Genomic DNA, 21,432 nt, shown 5'->3' with positions numbered 1-21,432 from the left:
ATGATAAGTATTTTAAAAAAGTTTATGGATATTTGCATTATTATGTTGTTATATAATCACTACAGGTGGTGAATAATCATTATATAATCTGTAGCATGAAATTATCTCAAAATGACAATAATATTGCTTATTGCAACAATTTCTGTGACAATATATGATACAGCAAAATGTCCTTATTGTGACAGGCCTACTCATCTTTTACCCATGAACAGTTAGATCAAGACAGTTTTTTAGCAAGTTTGATGACTGAATCATTGAGTTAGTAAGTTGAATTTGAGAATCATATCAGGTTTCACAAAACAGCTTTTTAGATTTGGATCTTTTGATTGAATCATGTTATCCAGTTTCCTGGTATGAATATGCCTATGAATCAAACTGGATTTGTGAAAATGGAAAAGTTAATTAAAAGATCAAGTCTCATGTGCAGACCCGTCTTTCATGAACTTTCAAAGATGGAAGGTTGTATTCATTTTCACTCAACAATGACTTGAAGTTTGGATTTATTAACAGTTGAAGTCAGAATTATTAGCAACCCCCCCCACCCCCCGTTTATTTATTTCCCTAATTTCTGTTTAACAGAGAGAAGATTTTTTTCAGCACATATCTAAACATAATGGTTTTAAAAACTCATTTCTATTAACTGATTTTTTTTAAATCTTTGCCATGATGACAGTAAATAATATTTTATTAGATATTTTTCAAGACACTTCTATACAGTCAGGTCAGGGTAATCGGGCAAATCATTGTATAATGGTGTTTTTTTTCTGCAGGCAATCGTTAAAAAAATAGCTTAAGGGGGCTATATTGTTGACTTAAAATGTTTTTTTTTTACATTTTTTTATTAATAGCTGCTTTCATTCTAGTCGAAATAAAACAAATAATACTTTCTCCAGAAGAAAGAATATTATTCTAAATACTGTGAAAGTTTCCTTGCTCTGTTAAACATCATTTAAAACAATATTTAAAATAGAAAAAAGAAAATTCAAAGGGCGGCTAATAATTCTGACTTCAACTGTACCTATTATTTGCAGTAGCTTGTGTGTCATTTAATTTCCCTTTATTGGCTGTCTTTTTTAACTTGACTCTTCTACTGTAAAAAATGCTGGGTTCCACAAAATTAATTTGTGTTGGGGCAACATGAAGGAATTAAGTTAACTTGTTATTTTTTATTTTATTTTATTTTTTTTACAAATTTTGGTGGATTTAAAATAAAACTATTAGGTTGTCCCTACAAAAAAAATAGAAAAATTAAATAGCAAGAAAATAGAAAGAAAAAGACAAATTGTACAAATTTGTAACAATGTGGCGGAAAGGAAAGGAAAGGAAAGGAAAGGAAAGGAAAGGAAAGGAAAGGAAAGGAAAGGAAAGGAAAGGAAAGGAAAGAAAAGGTAAGGTAAGGTAAGGTAAGGTAAGGTAAGGTAAAACTTTATTGTCCCAGTGGGGAAATTTGTCTTGAGCTCTTGCCCTCAGCTGCAGACATCACATACATAAAAAAACAAAACAAACATACAACAAACCAGATAGGTATATAAATCAATAAATCTATACCCCCATCCCCAAAAAGTTGCATACACTCTCAGAAATAAAGGTACGCGATCTGTCACTGAGGTAAAAGGTAGAACTTTGTACCTAAAAGGTCAACATTAATACCTCAAGGGTACTTATTATTACCTAAAGTACAAAAGTGTTCCTCTTAAAATTTGTAGATAGTAATATATACTTTTGTAAAACCAATATGGACCGTTGAAGTACAAATGTGTACCTTTTGAAAATATACCACCTCAGTGACAACTTGCGTACCTTTATTTTTGAGAGTGTACCCACTTCCATATATACACATAAATAAATAAAAACAGAGATACTCTCAGTCTAAACCACCACTATTTAATAGCTTAACGCTCACCGGATAAAAAGAGTTTTCATATCTGCTTAATCTACAGATATGGTAAAGGTAACAACTCATACTCATTATGTAGAACGTGATAAGTCACACGTGCAATGAGACTAGCATACTTGTTGTTAAAATTTTAACTTCTTTTTGTTTTTATTTTTTTGATTAGCATTTTCCTTTAAAGCTAAAGTGAATCTCTCTCTGTTTATACTTAATATCAAGTTAAAAGCCGCCCGGACACCTGTTTATCCCATCTGTGTGAACCCCTCTGAGGAACATCAGGTTGTGATTGTGCCTGACCAGAGGATGCTAGTGTTTATTCTATCCTTCTTTCACACACACACTCACACAAACGCACACACATTCGTGCCCTCTAAATCCTCTAAACAAGTGTTGTGTGAGGCATTAACCGCACAGCTGAGTGCTTCGCTGGGTGTTAATGTAAAACGCCTGGAGCAGGTAGAAGTGAAGTCAGAACAGCAAAAGCTCTAAGAGTTTATACTTTGAGTGTGCGTAAGGTTTGTGTGCGAGAGAAAAGGAGAGCGAGGGAATTGGCTCAAAGCAACAGAGAGGGGATCACCTTTGAAGTCCCAGCTGGTGGAGGAAGCCAGGCTTGGCTTGGCACGTTGCATGCAGTGACTGCGAATGCGTGTGTGTGTGTGTGTGTGTGTGTTTAGCCTGGGAAAAGACGTGGAGACAGTTTGTATATTTCATAATAAATGAGAGTGTAAGAGGAAAATAATTGGTTACAGTAGCTCATGTACACCCGCTCAAATATATGTTCTCCCCCCCTACACACACACACATACACACACACGCTCTCATACACTCTGTCCAAATGATTGTTTTTAAGGACTGAATCCAGGAAGCCCCAATCGGCAAACTGCCAGCTGGCCAAACTCCAGTGTCGGGCGCTCAGCCAACACACAGATCTGCCACCCGAGACGCTCTCTCTCTCTCTCTCTTTCTCTTTTTCATACGCATACTCTCTTTCTCCCCGTCTCATTGTCCATCTTTCTTTTATCTCTCACTCATTCAATACCTGAGTTCTTTCTCCTTGATGTGCTGAACCACTCTTCCTCTACATTAAGGCTTTTCTTTTTTTGTTGGCCCCTCTATAATTTTCACCTCCGTCCCTTTTAAAACTTTCCTTTAGTCTATTATTTGTTGCTTTTGAGGTTCTAACACCTTCTATTACTATTGATTATCAATAGCTCATCATCTCTCATTACCTCTCTACTATTTATTTTTGCTTCTATTTTTTATAAACACATTTCTGGTTTATTACTGCACTGAATTTCTTATCTTTTACTATCAGTTTTCGTTTTAAAGAGTGAATGTAAATTGTTAAAACAGCTTCCATAGGTTGTCTACAGTGGGGAAAATAAGTTTTGAACATGTTTTTAATGTTTCTAAAGGAGCTGTTGACATGGAATTGTACCAGATTTGTGGAAAAACCCAAACAATACAAACATGCAAATAAAACAAAACAAAAAGATCTGAAAAATGAGATATGTGTAATAATAAGGACATTACACAAGGAGAAAGTACTGAACTACTGAAACATTTATTACTTTGAACAAGAGTTTTTTTTTTTTTTTAAAGCTTAAAGACTTAAACTTAAAGTCACATGAATTGCTCAGGTGAGAGTTTTTCACAGACTTCAACTGAGTGTAAAAACCTTGATGATTCTGTTGGTCTCGTCTATCAAATCTGGATTGAATTCAAGTCAGTTGATTGTCTGGGCCATTCCACAGCTTGATTTTCTTTCTCTGAAACATTTGAGAGTTTTCTTGACGGTGTTTTGGATCGTTGTCTTGTTGAAATGTCCACCCTGGTTTTATCTTCATCATCCTGGTAAAGAATATGTTGGACTGAAGCAGCTAATATTCATTTACAATGATAAAGGGCAGAGGATTGCTGAAAAAACTGCTCAGAGATACTGTCTGGGCTTTCACTTCCTTTCTACACCTCCCTTCCTTCATGTGTTCAATACTTTTTCTCTGCATCATTTTTTTTATTTTATTACACATAACTTCATTTGTAAGTAATTAGATTTGTTTCATTGCACATATATATATATATATATATATATATATATATATATATATATATATATATATATATATATATATATATATATATATATATATATATATGGATTACTTTGGTTTTTATTAATATCTATAAAAAAAATTTAAGTCAACGGCACCTTTAGAAATATGTTTTCTGAGAAAAATGGCAACGTGTTTAATACCTACATGGAGGTAGGTATTAAGGTACTACGTAGTACCTAAAAATGTAGGTACTACGTGTTTAGTACCTACATTTTTCTGGTAAAATCAAAAGGATTTGATATTTACATGCACTTATAGGAGCATTCTGTTCTATGAAACATTAAATAAATACTTACAATCAGCATAATGCAGAAAGAAATGTTCTGTACTGTAACATCAATGCAATATGCAAAGAAACGAGAATAATTCCAACTGTTGTCTGGCATAGACAGCTGTATTTAGTCTGTGGTCCCAGCTGTCCTAGCAGTGTAATTTTAATTATTTCAGTCAAAAAAAACTGTAATAAATATTCATCTAATCATCTCTCTGCAGTTTTGAAGACATTGAAATAGGGCTGCACAATATATCATTTCAACATCAACATCGTAATGTGGGCATTCGCAATAGTCACATTGCAGGATTGATTTGTGGATTGTTTACTCAAAAAAAAAAATTTTTTTACTCCTTCAAACTTTTTTAAAATGAGCTAAAGCAACACAATTCTTGAGATTTCATTGGGACAACTTAATTTTTTATGTTCAATCCACATAAATTTGTTAAAAGTGTTTATTTAATCAATTTGTGGAAAACATGAATGAATTGTGTGGAACCCTGCATTTTTTAGTGTAGTTAATCAGCAATGGGGTGGCGCAGTAGGTAGTGCTGTGGCATCACAGCAAGAAGGTCGCTGGTTCAAGCCTTGGCTAGGTCAGTTGGCATTTCTGTGTGGAGTTTGCATGTTCTCCTCGCATTCGTGTGCGTTTCCTCCAGGTGTTCCGGTTTTCCTCACAGTCCAAAAACATGCGGTACAGGTGAATTGGGTAGGCTAAATGGTCCTAAGCTGGAAAAAAAAAAGAATGAATGAATGAATGAATGAATGAGCAGCAATGAAGACTGTAAAGTGTTACTGTACATCTTACATTACATTTGATTCTTCAATTACTGTAACTGAATATTGGTGGCATGGTGGGTCAGTGTTTAGCACTGTCGCCTCACAACAAGAAAGTCGCTGGTTCGAGTCCCGGCTGTACCAGTTGGCATTTCTGTGTGGAGTTTTCATGTTCTCCCTCTGTTTGTGTGGGTTTCCACCAGATGCTCTGGTTTCCCCCACAGTCCAAAGGTTATAGGTGAATTGAATCAACTAAATTGGCTGTAGTGAATGAGTGGATGGGTGTTTCCCAGTTCTGGGTTGCAGGTGGAAGGGCACCCACTGCATTAAAAAATGCTGGAATGACCTAAATAAGGGACTAAACTGAAGGAAAATTTATGAATGGACAGAAGAATTAATGTATCTGAATATATGACCACTGTTTAACTCTCCGGAAAACCATAAAGCACTGCTTGTAGCACTTTTATCTCTTATTTTCTTATTTTATTTATACACCATTACAAAATTATCCAAATCAATCAAAACTAAATGATTTCATTATAAATAGAGCTTTTCAAATCATCTGATGAAATTGTATTGATATCGCAATGTAGACTCCTTCCACTTTATTAGGTACACCTTACTTGTGTCAGGTTGGACCCCCTTTTGCCTTCAGAACTGCCTTAATTCTTTGTGGCATATTCAACAAGGTACTGGAAATATTCCTCTGAGATTTTGGTCCAAATTAACACGATAGCATCACGCAGTTGCTACAGATTTGTCGGCTGCACATCCATGATGTGAATCTCTCGTTCCACCACATTCCAAAGGTGCTCTATTGGATTGAGCTCTGGTGACTGTGGAGGCCATTTGAGTACAGTAAACGTCATGTTCAAGAAACCAGTCTGAGATCATTCGAACTTTAGGATATGGCGTGTTATCCTGCTGGATGTAGCCATCAGTAGATGGGTGCACTGCGGTCAAAAAGAGATGGACCTAGTCAGCAACAATGCTCAGGTAGGCTGTGGCATTGACACGATGCTTAATTGGTACTAATGGGCCCAAAGTGTCCATGTGAATGACTGATTAGACACTTGCATTAACGAGCAGTTGGAGAGGTGTACCTAATAAAGTGGCCGGTGAGTGTATATCACAGAAAAATAAAACATCGCAATGTTCAATTTTTCCAAAATTGTGCAGCTCTACATTGAAATGTTTATTTAAAGTCAATTGTGGCAAAGACCTTTTTTTGTACTTCTGCACAAAAAACTCCATTGCCGTTAGTATATTGGAGGCTTGAATCATGCTTGTTCTGTTGTACATGACATGTGCATGAGTGTGAATAAGAGCAAAACGTTGCTGGCTGCAGTTCAGTAATAATAAATTAAAACTCTACATACAGCTCCTTTAAGCGGCACAACAACTGTTTTAAACATTAATAATAAGAAATGATTCTTGAACAGCGAATCAACATATTAAAACGATTTCTAAATGATTAATGTTAATGGCTTTGGAAATTTCAGATTTGCAGTCACGGGAATAAATTGCATTATAAAATATATTAAAACAGAACACAGCACGTAAATGCTTTTAAATAGAAAACAATGAGCGTTTTGTCAAAATCTCATTCCTTCTCCATCTGTGTTTTCCCTCCGGCTAATGAATAATCTTACTTTCTGGAAAGGTTTTTTCATCAGCGCTATTAGTTAAAAATATAAACATAACTCTTTATTGAACATCCTCTTTTCTTGTTCTTTATGCCACCTGAGGTTTTATGTTTCACCGCAGGTTTTGAAGTGAAGTGGCATTGTGGGGCTTTTTCTTTTCTTTCTGCCACAGTGGTTGCGTTTTGCAGCCGTTGATTCAGCACATCTCGCAATTAACAGAGCTGACAAGATGCCCTCCTCTCCTCCTCCTCTTCCCCTCTCTGTTCTGCTCTCTCCTCCCTCCGTCTGCCTGCTTCGTTCTGCCGCTTCGCTGCAATTAGAGGGCTAGATGGGCACGCTTGTGTCAGCCCTGGTTTCTTTGTATATTGTACTCCCCACTCTATATATAAGAGACATATTTATTTGTCAAATGAAAAACAAAATTATTCAATTTCCTTAGATTTTTTTCTTTCTCAAATATTTCTCAAATAATGTTTAACAGAGCAAATATTTTCCCACAGTATTTCTTATCATTTTTTTCTTCTGAAAAAAGTCGTTTTTGTTTTATTTTGGCCACAATAAAAACAGTAATAATTTTTTTTCTTACTATTTTAAAGTCAATATTATTAACCCCTTTAAACAATATTTTGATTGTCTACAGAACAAACCATTGTTACACAATGATTTGCCTAATTACCATACAGGTATCTTGCAGTTTTTCGATTTTACAAATACAGTACAACTGTAAAAGTAATTTCTCATTTTTACGATAACCTCCTGTATGTCATTCATTTATTGTGTTCTACACATCATATCTTTTTTACACAGACATTAAAGTAATGAAATTAACATTATTTATCAACATTATATGTAACATTAATTTGTAATGCACATCACTTTAGGGGAAAACTAAAAAGAACCACAACAATGTCAGCAAAAAGGCATAAAAATTGAAGTGTCATGCTGGGAATTTTGGGAAAGTCAATTAATTGTTATTCACTATATAAACAGTATTAAGGAAATTTATTCTTATCTATTATGATACTATGACTACTGTATCACTGTATAAATTGTTTTAGTTTGAAATTATGTACAATTTTTACAGTGCAAACAAAATAATTGCATTTCAAAAATACGATATTTGACTGAATTTAATATGCATATTTGACCTGCTCTCCGGGGAGATATCAGGATAGAGAGAGTGATAGGGGTTCAAGCACAGTGTCTAGCCCGGCTCCAGAATGTGCCCCTCCCCCCAACCCCCAAACAGAGGTAGGATGTGCTTGACTATTCATAGGGGTCTGGTTTTAAGCTGATTGGATAATAGAATGATTGTCAATAATGTTTCAGCCTCGTTAAAACTGATCATGCTTCTCCCGAAATTTGTTTATAAAACATCACTTATTGTCAGTCAAGATAAATACATCATACATAGTGCTCAGCATAATTGAGTACACCCCATTTTGAAAATAATATTTTTATCTATTTCTTAGTAAATATAGGCCATGTATTTTAGTGAATTTAAACAAAACAGATTGATTAAAAAGATTTTTATTAATTATTTATTCATTAAAATAATATTTTAGTCACTAAACATATTTAGAAGTTATGATTTAGATAATACAATTAATTTCAAGCAAAATATTGCACAAAAAATTACGCTCTACAAAATGTCCACAGTTTTTTCATTTTTTTTGTTGCTCTTAATTTTTCGTCTTTTTAAAATATTTATTAAGTATTTTTCTATAACTTATAAATTTGGCTGTACTAGTTTTTGGACCATTATCTTAAGTTATTTTGTAAGATAAGCTCCAGATTTGGCTTCAGTACTGACTAATCTAATGTAAATGCACAAATATAATATTGTAAAGCTTCCTATTAAAAATATGAATTTAAAAGATAGATTTGTGGGAGGGGTGTACTTATATATGCTGAGCACTGTACATAAATAAATGTTTTATTTGTGATTTGATTAACTGTAATAAAATAGATAATCAAAACACAAACAAAACACGTTTCACTCATTTTTCTTTTGTCAGGAAACTTTGCTTATGGATTTTGCGGGCTGTGTGTGTGACTACATTGCCCTTGTACAGTAGGCCACATTATGTGCAGTGGGTTTTGTGCTTTACATTGGTGTTGAGTTTGTCATGAACATGACAGGCAGTAATCTGATACGCTTTATTGTCCCCTGCATGTAAAGTTATACGACTGTGTCATGGAATGGCTATTGAGTTACACTACTTAGAGATTGGAACAGATTGACTGTAGTTATTATCATCCAACTTTGTTTTCTTTCTTCTGTCATTGATATCGTTACTTATAATACCCAACAATAAATTGATTCTCAAATTCTAAATATTTTACAAAGGTTTTTGCTATAAATCACACTAGGAAGATAGTCCATATACCGAAACATTTTCAGGCATATTTAGAACATGATTTATTTCATGATATTTGACTGACTCTGTTTAATGAATTGACATTGAAATCTTTATACATGGTCACTATGCTTCAAACCACCCGTTTATCTTTAAAATGCCAAAAGGAATAATTAAATAAATATATATTGAACGTCAATGTAACATCACTTCTCTTGCATTTATCCATTTTTTCACAAAATCGATTTGGAACGTTAAAATAGATACGCGCCCTTAATATGCTTTCTGTGTAAGTATATAAAAGCACTTGATGGTGGTAAATTTAATTTGACGTGGACGCCAAAATGGGACGTCTCGTCTTTGACCCATATATTAGAGAGAAATAGGGTGGTAGGTGAGGAATGACATGGCAGTGAAGATTTTGATGATAATTCCTCATAGACTGAAGAGAAAATGATCTCCATAAAAGAAGCATTGGTGCTCAGCTCGCCAGTGTTAATGTCTGTGAGTGTATGATTGAAAGGGTAGTTCTGTGTGGCTCCATTGCTTCTCTCCCTCCCTCTCCAACACACACACACACACACAACCACAGATCCTCATTGACTTTGTTTGGGATACTGTCCAACACTCCCCACCTGTACTTTTCACTGCTTCTCAGTCTTACAGAACAAAAACAGTGTCTTGGCTCCTGAGCCCGATCTCAGTTTGATCTGGCACACTGAGCTCCTGTGGCTCCATCATTCTTCATTTAGATGAATACAGTTTTCATTCAGACTGGGGAGCTGTAGTTTACAATAAGTGTGTTTGATTAGTTCTGTGTGTGCATGCGTCTCGTCTCTCCAGCCTGTAATGGTCTGCGCTGGACTGCGTTTATTGCTCATCATTAGAGTGTGATTGCTTTCAGACTGCCGGGCCGCTCTGCTCTAATTGTTGGCATTTAAATTAATTGTGGAAGGGAGGGATTGTGGTGATCGTTGCCTCCTCTGCTCTGCTCTTCTCTGCCCTGGCCTCGGCTCATCCATGTTGGTCTGGTCCTTCAGTTTTTATTTCCGCATGTTTTGGGTCAGTTCTCAGGGCATCCAAGAGTTTTAGCCGAAAGCATGGTGATTCATAAAATACAGTTTATTGAAAATCTGCATTTTTAGATGCAAGACTTATAGGGGGTAGTTGTTAAATCACCATTTTTGAAGAAACGAAAATTGACATATTTATGTAGTTTAAAATCTGATGTTTGAGAAAATTATTTATATAATATTCATTCATTTTCTTGTCCCTTTATTAATCTGGGGTCACCACAGCGAAATGAACCGCCAACTTATCCAGCACATTTTTACGCAGCAGATGCCCTTCCAGCCTCATCTGTACCGCATGTCTTTGGACTATGGGGAAACCGGAGCAACCGGAGGAAACCCACACAAATGCAGGGAGAACATGCAAACTCCACACAGAAACGCCATCTGAGCCGAGGATCGAACCAGCGACCTTCTTGCTGTGAGGCGACAGCACTACCTACTGCGCCACAGTGTTGCCTTTATATATAATATATTATTTATAATATTATAAATATAACTTAATCAATTCTTTAATTTTTTTTGTTCTTTTTACTGACTTTTACTGTAAAAATGTCCTAAGAAAATAACTCTTATGTACTAGCCTGAGGCATCTATTAATTATGTTCGTGTGGGTTTTCTCCGGGTGCTCTAGTTTTCCCCACAGTCCAAAAACATGCGCTATAGGTGAATTAAATAAACCAAATTGGCCATAGAGTATGAGTGTGTGTGTGAATGTGAGAGTGTTTAGGTGATTTCAAGTTCTGAGTTGCAACTGGAAGGGCATCCGCTGTTTAAATGATATGCTGGAATAGTTGGCGGTTCATTCCACTGTGGCAACCCCTAAAGAATAAAGCGACTACGCCGAAGAAAAATGAATGAATATATAATATAAAATATAAATATTGTTATGTGATATTGTAATGTTAGCAATTCTTTCAGTTTTTTTTTTGTTCATACTGAATTGTACCGTAAAAACGTCCTGTGGTGTTAATGAACAAAAATAAAGAGAAACAACTCTTCTGTATCTTTTTTTGTCATTATTATTATTATTATTAGTCATTTGCATCAATGTTTTAAATCATATAAATGTTAAACAAAATATTGAAAAAACAACAACTCCTTATAATATACGAGTCATTTGATTGAAATTGTAATCTGAGATTGTAATATTTTTTCTTTCATGATCTGTTGGACTGTTGGATTTTATTGTGGTTTTGTAAAAACAAATTGTGTGCATATTAGGTTTCACAAGGGGCTTCAGTCACACAATCTTGAAAGGGGTCCTTCATTTATTAATTTTTCTTCGCATAGTCCTTTTATTCATCAGGGGTCGCCACAACGGAATGAACCGCCAACTTATTCAGAATATGTTTTACACAGCGGATGCCCCTCTAGCTGCAACCCAGTACTGGGAAACATCCATACACTCATTCACACATATACATTATGGCCAATTTAGCTTATTATTGTTACCCATGCCAACACAGGGAGAACATGCAAACTCCACACAGAAATGCCAACTGATCCAGTCAGTGATCGAACCAGCAACCTTCTTGCTGTGAGGCCACAGTGCTAACAACACAGTGCTGAGCTACCGTGTTGCTTGAATGGGGTCCTTCAAATAATTAAAGTTTTCAGTGGAATTGGCGGTTTAAAATTAGCGTATAATGTCACACCAGAAGACAGGATTTTCAGTGACAAAATGTCAGGTTCATGTTTTTAAAAATATATGAACAAAAAAAGATTGTCATTTACTAAAATAGACACTTATTAGTTACTTAATATTAGGCCTGAGGCGTTTATTTATATACATTTTTATAAAATTAATATATTAAAAAATAATAATTGATATTTTAACATTTTATTTTTTATGTAATGGTAATTTATTGAACTATGCTTGAGACACCACATGACAGTTTTGGGATTTGATTAAAAAATGTAATAACACTGCACTTTTTATAACAGGAGATTTACGCAAGACAAATAAATGTTTAATTATTTACTGCATTTTAAATGTCAATACAAATTTTATTCAATTTTGTCTATGAAAATGCAACATCACATCAATAATCCACATACAAGCTAAATAAAATGAACACCACAGGCTCCTCATGATACATTGAAAGCAAAATGGTCTGTTAAAGAAACTGAACATTATTTACAACATTATTACCTTTAATCCAATATCCCTGTCTCTCTGTTCCTAGCACATGCACACACCTAATGTGTGTGTCTTTCTGTATCAGCACATGCCACAAGAGCATGCGCATGTGTGTGTGCACCACATATGTGTGTGTGTGGATAAAATTGAAATTCTGTGGCTGTAGGAAACAGGTGCAGCCAGAAGGCTAGATATTACACATCTGGACTCCCCTGTGATGTCACTGTCAGCAGGACGCTCCACTGGTGTCAATTAGTAGGAGAGGCAGGAGAGGGGGAGAACTTTCCCCTCCTTCTTTGTCTCTCAATCTTTCTCTCTCCTTTTTTTCAGACACACTCACACATGTACCTACATAGACACTTATGCTCCGTCTCTCCTACGGTATAATCTGTCTCTCAAAATGATATGCTCTGTCTCTATCACACTCACACTCTTTCTTTCTCACGCACGCCGTCTTGCTCGTTATTGATATATGTGTTTCACAAAGGTTTCATTTAGGCCTCTGCTGTCTGTTACTGTATTTAAATTCTTTCTTGATGTGTGCAGAGGTCAATTTTGTCATTATTTTTTACAAAGATAGCTAAACCCTTTCTACGTTTTTTTGTGTAGACTTGTACAATGTTTTTTTAAACATAGTCAACAATGTTTTGAAACAATTATATTTGATTTACCAATGTCAAACAAGTGCCAATTTCACATCTGTCACATCCATAACGCAGAGATGTCACGTCCATAATAATAATTAGTGTTCAGGACTGTATAAGTATAAAATTTAATTCATAATCGTCTTAAAAGGGTCATTAAAAGTTTAAATTTGACTAAAACTGTGATTATTCCTGACTATAATCGTACAACCAAAATCTATAATGGTTGCATTCCTATTAAAGATTGGTATTTTTTCTGATCCCATTACTCAGTGGTTAAATGTTTTGGAAAATATAATCGGATGTTTTGAATATGATGTCAACATATGCTTTATATGTGAGTTTATGTTTTGAGTTTTTACTGCAAAAGTCGCATTCATAATGCTGGAATTGGTCTGCAGTGTAGTCAAGCTGTTTCTCAAAGCAGTTTTAGTGAAATTAAACTTCATACTGTCAGTAGTTTGGGATTACTCATAAATAGCTGCTTAAATTTGGCATAAATAAAAAAAGATGTTGGCGATACTGACTGACTTTGTTTGGTTATGACACCAATATTTGATGCATTCCTAATACCGGTTGGCTTTCTTTCAGAGCGTTCTATTGTGTCAAGACTGACAGGGTCATGACAATGTCTGTGTGTGTTTTGTATGCTGTGGGACAATGGCTCTGTGGAATGCAGAGGATGAGCATTATGGACTGCTGTTTACTTTGGACTCAGACCGTTAAACTTTTAACTGCGTCCAATTAAACTGTGTGCAAGGACAGGATGTCTCAAGCAAATGCATGCACAAACACAGGAGCGCACACTTAAAAAGACTAGGATACTCTATACTACCAATTCACTGGCAGAATGAAACACACACACACACACACACACACACACACACACACACACACACACACACACACACACACACACACACTCTACAGATGGCTGTAATAGCTCTGTGTTGTGGGCGGCTTAAGTGCGTGACCCCTGTGTGCCTGGCCATTGACCTCTGCTGCTCTGTGGTTGGGTTTCAGCCATGTGCTTGGTTTACACATAAATACACCCTATACTGTAGCCTTCACTGTCTCAGGACACAGTTCAGTATCCTTAAAGATGCAGAGTCAAGCTGTGAGGCCATTTACCTCCCTTAGAGCCTTTGGGATGTAAAGGCATAGCTGTTAATAGAATATCTTGTATTAGTTTGTGTCTTTATGTAGTGTCATTTGTTAATGAGTCATTAGCTATGTTTCAATCCAAGAATGCCAGTTAAATTAATGCGCAAAACTGAAATAGTGTATAAAAGAATCGTAAATAATACAGGTTTCCATTTCAGTCAAAGAGAAAAAAAAAAGTCGCCAAATTTCTTGCACTTCAACTTGCGCTTCAGAAGACAATGCAGACATGCAATGAACGTGTGGTGGCTTTCAGATTATTATTGCATTACAATCAAAATCAGAACAGTTGAGCAGTTGTGTATAGGGCGGACATTATATATTAAGATAGTTAACCTGCAATTATATAGTGTATAGCAGGGATCACCAAACTTGTTCCTGGAGGGCCGGTGTCCTGCAGATTTTAGCTACAACTCTAATCAAACACACCTGAACAAGCTAATCAAGGTCTTACTAGGTATACTTGAAACAACCAGGCAGGTGAGTTGAGGCAAGTTGGAGCTGAACCCTGCAGGGACACCGGCCCCCCAGGACAGAGATTGGTGACCCCTGGTGTATAGTGTCCTTCCAAAAGAGGGTAATGTGTAAGTGTACGTGTTCAATGAAGTGTACCTGTATATTAAGTGTATGTGTTGTCCTCGAAGTCCTAGAATGGTTTGAATCATCTCTTCATACTGTATGTCTTGGATCTGATCAAGTGGCGCTGCGCAATCTCTAAAGGCCTTGGGATGGGCATCCCCAGGTGGAAATAGAGAGCAAAGAAAATAATTAGTGTTGCTGCTGTTCATAATGTATTTGAACAAGAGATAATAATGTTAAATGTGACAATGTTTACATTGTTTACAAATACATATGCCACATTTTCTTCTTTTTTCTCCTTTTTTCTTTTCTTGCCTTTCGCCGTTAATGGAAGAAATAAAAGTTTCTACATAAACAAACATGTAAAACATACATATTTCTAACAAGGTGTTAAATTATTGTAAACAGAAGTTCTGAAAGCTCTTGTTTAGTTAAGCTACTCATAAATGTCGGGTAAAGAACTGAACTTGTTTGTGCAGGGGTTTCTGGGAAAGGTTGTACCGTGCTTTAGGGCTTCATGAACCTGAGTCCAGCCACAGCAAAAGGCCAAAACTGTCACTCTCTTTTGTTACATTTGTTTATCCTGACAATGTTCTCTCTCCATTCTCTCTCTCTCTCTCTCTCAGCCCCAGGGTATCCCCGCTTTTCAGGGAGTCTAGCCCCCACCTTCCTGCCCATGAGCCCCCTGGATCACCATGGCAACAGCAGCGTACTTTATGGACAGCACCGTTTCTATGACACTCAGAAAGGTGAGTGAGGTTCAGTTTCTTTTGTCAAGCAGCCTACAAAACTTAGACATGCAAAACTATGTCTAAATTTGATTTCTTTCCTTAGATTTCTATCTACGAAGCCTCCCATCGCAGCCCCACCTTCTCTCTGCAAATCACAGCCTCCCACCGCTTTCTAGAACTGCTCCTGCCCACCCGCTGGACTCCTGCAGTCGTGAGAGGGAACCTGGAAGCACAGTTTCCCAGAAGAGCTCCAAAGAGACAGGTGTAGCGGAGCGAAGAGTAGGACCCGGAGGAAAAGAAAAAGAAAAGAGTAAACAAGAATCTAAGCAGGATCGTCATCATGGTCCTCCCACCCTTCATCACCACCACCAGCATCATCCACAGCATCATCCCCAAGGCCTAGAAGATGACTTTCGGCACAAAGATGACCCCAAGCACCTTAGCTCCTGCCTGCTTAGCACTAAGACGCAGAATGGCTCTGATCCAGGGGCGGCCACCAGGGGCTCTTTACCCAGTTGTGTGGGTCCTGGAGCCTCCAGTCTGGGGACTGGCCGGCAGACAAGTGGAGACAGTCACTGTTGCAAGGAAGGGGTCAGTGGAGAAATGCGAATTAGCGAGCCAGCCTCAGACTGCCTTCGTCACAGTGCCATGCTGGGCCATGCCCACCCAATGCCCTACTCCATGCCCCCACCTCTGGGCCTAGGCTCTGCAGTGGGAGGATCCTGGCTGCATCCGAATCATCCACACCATCACCATCCTCATCATCCCCATGCAGAGCTCTTTTGTCCACCTCCCCCTGCTCCACTGACCATGCCCACTGCTCAGGAAAAGAGCCTTGGCAGAGACTCTGAGGTTACAGGGCCCACCTTTGTGCCCTCTGTGGGGCCACTGGGAGATAAAATCAGTGGACCATTCCAGCTGGGGAACCATCACTGTCGAGGTGTGGGAGGTGGTATGATTGCAGTTGGTGGCAGTGCAGGGAAAGAAACGAAAACTCCTGAGAGGAGTAGCAGTGGAAGTCGAGCAGCTAACCTACTGCCTCAGAATAGCTGCCAAAGAAAATCTTCCCAGCAGCAACATGCATATGGTAAAGCAGACAAGAGTCCAGACTGGCCCCCCGGCCCCCATTTACGCACAAACGAGGTTCAGCACAGTCAGAATCAGCATACCCACTCAGCACGTTCATGTAGCTTGGACAGCAGTGAGGAATCTGATGCCTTTCGTCCCTCTCTGCCACAGGGGACGAAGGGTGGCCACCAAGCTAAGAGTAGCATTTATGCCAGCACTCCACCTTTCCGGGACTGTTCTCACTCAGGTCCGTCAAACAGGGCATCGTCCGAAGGTAAAGGAGCCACGGAGGTTGAGTGTACTCAGAAAAGCAGCCAGAGGGTTGCACGAATACGTCATCAGCAGCACAGGGCTAGCACTGGTGGACAGGGTCCAGAGATGGAGCCTAACAGTACCACACAAGACAAGAGGAAAATGGACATGGAGTCAGCATCACAAGGATACGGCGGGAATCGGACCGGAACTCATCCCTCCTGGGAAGTGCGAGGACCCCAGCCTCGGCCAGATGAAGAACCACACAAGGCTTACAACTCTTTGGGTGCTGCTTCCCAGACTTCACGTGTGGACCAAGGGCCTCTTCCCCCTCTAACAGCCCCGCAGGAGGCCACACTGGGCCCTCAGGGACCTGAAAGCAATGCCATGAGGAATCTGATGAAGTACAGTAGCCAGCAACCACTGCTGTTCACTCAGAAGAGCCCATTTGGTGGTCTGGGCTGCCTCAAGCAGGGAGCAGTAGCTGGGGAGAGAAGTGAGAGGAACGAAAGAAGCGACAAAAGTGGAAATGGTTCGAGCTGTGCTCTCCAGGAGGGAAAGCAGACCCTGCCCCCCAGGAGAGCCTCGTCATCTGGGGAGAACGAGCGCTCAGAGCGGGTGGGCAAGGACTCAGGCGAAGCTCAGGGGGAGGGAGAGGTGCGACAGCCCCCTGTAGGGATAGCAGTGGCCGTTGCCAGGCAGAGAGAGCCCCCGTGCCGCCTGCCAGACGGGCATCCCACCCACAGCCACCATAGCAGAGTGATGCCCAGCATGAAGGGTAAGCGACTCCCAATGGGAGGTCTGGTGTGTGTGTGTGTGTGTGTGTGTGTGTGTGTGTGTGTGTGTGTGTGTGTGTGTGTGTGTGTGTGTACAAGTGTGTATTCTAACAAGCTATATATAATTTTTCAGTTTACTGGATGTACTTGATGAACTTTTGGAAACTTCATATGTAAAAATATAACTTGTGATTAAGGGAATGGGCACAAATAGACGTTTTCGGTTGTTAATCTAAATCACTTGTCAGCTAGTGATATTTTGTTGGAGTAACCTTGCCAGATTGAGTGTCTTAGGTGTTACATTGACTGCCAAATTGCTCTTATATCTTCATTAAACCACAGTGTACAATATTTTCTCTCTCTCTCTCAAAAAAAAAGAAAAAACATGCCAAGATTGTGCAAATGTAGGATGACAATTAGCAGTTTAAATCACTATGGCTATCGTCCAGTGGATATTGTCTAGTTATAACACATTGACTGTTTTAGATACCTGTAAATGCTGCTTTTTCAGGCAGGGCACAGTGATAGAGAGACAGCAGGATGTTTTATAAATGTGCCTTTGGTTCCTGTGATAACTTTCTATGGTGTGGAATTTAAATGGTATCTTAAGAAAAATAACAAAAAATTGTGAAAAATGTTCATTTATAAAAACTGTTTTCACATCACATACAGTGCATCAAAATATAATCTGATCAAATCTGCAGTGAGATGGGTAGTTCCCATTTTTAGACACTGAGTTTTGTCATGGAGTGACCATACAAAATAGTGGTGGTTGTCCAGATTGTGGTCCTGACCTGTTCTCTGTTAGGTATTGGACACCCAATGTACCCGCTGGAGCGGGAGATGGATGAAGAGAGGAAAAGAGTTTGTGAGGAACAGCTTGGACTGTCTCCATTTGACAGAGAGAGAGAACTCCTCCTCAGGTATGGCTGTTAGTTTCCAGTTGAATTCATGTTTTTTTCCACAGTCAGTTGTTTCTATGAAAAAAGTCCAACTTTAGGATACTGCACTGTAGTTTTATTGCCTTGGAGAGTAACACTGTGCCATTCTGATGGCCTTCCCTCAGGGAAAACAAAGACAGAGTTGAGTTTGCCAGAATCCACCCCTCCAGTAGTTGCCATGGAGATTTGACCTCACACCTTATTGTGCCAGGCGGTAGCCAATTAGGCACTGAGCCATCTGCTCACGCCCACCCCACCCATCATCACTGGATGCCTCGGACAGGAAGTCCCTCCCTTTGGATGGGACACTCTTATGGTAAGCAAATGCCAAATTGTTTTGCTAATTTGATGGTGTTAGATTACAGTGTACTTTGAGTTTCTGCATGTATATTTTAATTAGAAGTAGTTTAATTAATAATCAATGAAGTGGTCATTAGTATTGAAACATAACTCAAAATCTTAATGTCTCTGTTCAGGTCTCAGTCATGCAGCATTGCACCAGAACTTGACCCCAGGCTTCTCTACAACCATGCCAAGCCCCTTGCAGCCAGTCTTGCCCCTGCCTCAGGACCCCTCCGCCGCCCTGGTGGTATTGCCTACAGAGCCAGTGGCCCACCCTGCCACCCATCACCTTGGTAAAAAATGACTTGTATTGTAAAATTGCATTTTGCCCCACACAATGGTGAAATAGAAATTCTTTATGTGGGTGAACTTTACTTTTAACAGCCAGACAGTAACATCAATTGAATCCATATCCGTTGGTTCGGTTTCAAAATTCAACACTAAATTCCTTCCTCTTGGGTCCAATGTCCCATCCCCCACTGCACGGTTTCATCTCATCCCCTTCTGCCCCTGTATCATTCTGTAATCATTATTGTGAAACGCTTCACTAAGCCAAGCAGGCATTTACAGCACATTGTAGTATGGACTTAATGGGAACAGTTTCACAAGCGGCCCTAATGCACACTCTGAATGCGCAAAGTGGAATTATTCAAACTGTTTAAACAAATTATCATTTCAAGTAGATAGCTTGCGTATTTGACTTTGAGTGTGTGTGGGGGTGAGGGGGGCGCATGCATAGATAAGCATGCGCGAGTGAGAGAAAAATGGAGATCTAAAGTCACTGTGTGGGTGTACGTTTCAGGGTCTGTTGGTTTAGATTAAATTTGTATGAATACGTTAGTGTTCGCACAGCAGCAGCATTGGCCCAGGTGGGCTTTTAGGAGTTTGTCTCTTTTGCGTCAACGTGGAAGGTGAAGGGGTGCTGGGGAAAAATAACAATTTAGGGATGAAAAGGTTTTGTTCTCTTTTATTCGTTTTGCGCAGATCTTTTTTTTTTTACTTTTCAATAACTACCTGGTAAGGATGCACAATTTTCTGTTATTTACTTTTTTTACTTGGCCATTCTCTAATGCTCAAGGATTGTCTTTACAATTAGTAAATTAATAGTTATTTAATCTCTCAATTATTATTATTTTTTTGACATATACTTTAAGTATTAATGTACATTGTACTTTTTAAAATGATTGATTTTTGCTTTATCACCGTTTAGAGCAACTTACAGTAGGCAGTAAAGAGCCATCAATGCAAAGTGAGTTGTATCCCTATTCTACCTGTACATTGAGTTACTTTAAACTAAATGAATTTTTAAAATCAGCTCGTGATGGAGGTTGTGTCATTCTCTGGTGTGCCATGCTGCCTGAGAAAGGTTAGGATGTGGTATGCTTAGCATCCCTTTAATGGTTTTAAACTCTATTGCACTGTGCCTTGTCATGCCACGCTGTGGCCGGCTGTGCTAACGTGTCTGCACAGTTCTGGGATTTGTGCTTTGATTTGTTGTGCATCTCTGTATGACTTTCCACCCTATTATACTGTGCCTTGCTGTGCAGTGCATCATTGTGTGGCTTTTTGCTGTATTGTGCTGTGCTCCGCTGTCCTGTGCTGCATGCCTCTGTACGGCATTCCTCCTCCCCACACTGGCTGTGAAATTTAATTAGCTCTCTGCTCCTTAGCGTCACACTCCCCTTTCCGCAACAAAGAAGGGAAGTGCATCCATTGGATCCCTCCCTAGGGAAACATAACCCTGTCCCAGTAATCTTTCCCAAACAAAGGTCCTTGCCATACATCAGGGAAGGAGGGGCGGAGAATATGCAGCATGCAAAACCAAATGGCTGAAAGAAAAACATATTGTGTTGAAATTTCTGTGGGCTGAGGCTCAAGGCTGAGACTAAGTGCTTTGCACAGCTGCGCTTCATCCCTCTACACTCTCTCCCTCTTTCTCCCCCTGCCTTCGTCCTTCCCATCTGATCAGCTTGTTTCAGAAATGACCGACTCCTTTCAAATATCCTGCTCGCTTAGTGAATAAATGGCACAAAAGTGCATCTGAGATGCGCAGTCACACATAGGCAGACTTTCACTTGAAGCGAAATGTGTGGTCCACAATTCAGCACTTTTATGTTGGAGTAACTCACCTAAAGCAGTTAATTCTGGCATGATCTGGCATTTAAAAAAATTCCCTACTTTGTGTTCAAGAAAAGTATATTATAACAGTTCGAAAAACTATAATGTAAAGTAAATGATGACCAAATTGTCTTTTTTAAAACACTCCAGTCAAATTCCAATAACTTTCCTTAATTCTGTTATTCATGTTGCCCTAAACATCCAGAACATAAGTGCCCACTGATTCAAGCCAGTATCTTGTAAACTCAACTTTGTTTCCATTTATTTAGCATAAGCCAGTCATAATGTTGGCAATTTTAGTTTAACTCTTTTATATTGTGTTTTCAATCAGAGACATATTAGAAGTGAGTGAAAGACAAACCATAATACATTAATTTCACAATATTAAAGAAAAAAATATTAGACGGTAATTAAACACATTCCTTACTCTCTGAACCACACTCCAAGGAAAATAAAGAAAATAAACAAAAACAACAATAAAAAAGAAAAACCAAGCAAACAAACAAAAAACAATAACAAATAAGTAAAGTAAATAAAAAACTAAA

General features: G+C 38.5%; 1 protein-coding gene across 6 annotated transcripts in view; it reads left to right on the top strand.

Moving 5' to 3' along the window:
* Positions 1-21,432, top strand: part of bahcc1b (BAH domain and coiled-coil containing 1b) — a 194,720-nt gene that overhangs the window by 126,196 nt on the left and 47,092 nt on the right. For all 6 annotated transcript variants that reach the window (XM_073918670.1, XM_073918668.1, XM_073918669.1 and 3 more), the window contains 5 exons: positions 15,286-15,408; positions 15,494-17,488; positions 18,295-18,409; positions 18,553-18,743; positions 18,904-19,062. In XM_073918670.1, coding sequence (XP_073774771.1) covers positions 15,286-15,408; positions 15,494-17,488; positions 18,295-18,409; positions 18,553-18,743; positions 18,904-19,062 — 2,583 coding nt within the window. The remainder of the gene's footprint in view (positions 1-15,285; positions 15,409-15,493; positions 17,489-18,294; positions 18,410-18,552; positions 18,744-18,903; positions 19,063-21,432) is intronic.

The sequence above is a fragment of the Danio rerio genome, chromosome 12 (assembly GCF_049306965.1).
Source record: "Danio rerio strain Tuebingen ecotype United States chromosome 12, GRCz12tu, whole genome shotgun sequence".
NCBI lineage: Eukaryota > Metazoa > Chordata > Actinopteri > Cypriniformes > Danionidae > Danio > Danio rerio.
The sequence above is the reverse complement of the archived record's forward strand: the minus strand, read 5'-3'. Positions and strand labels throughout refer to the sequence as shown.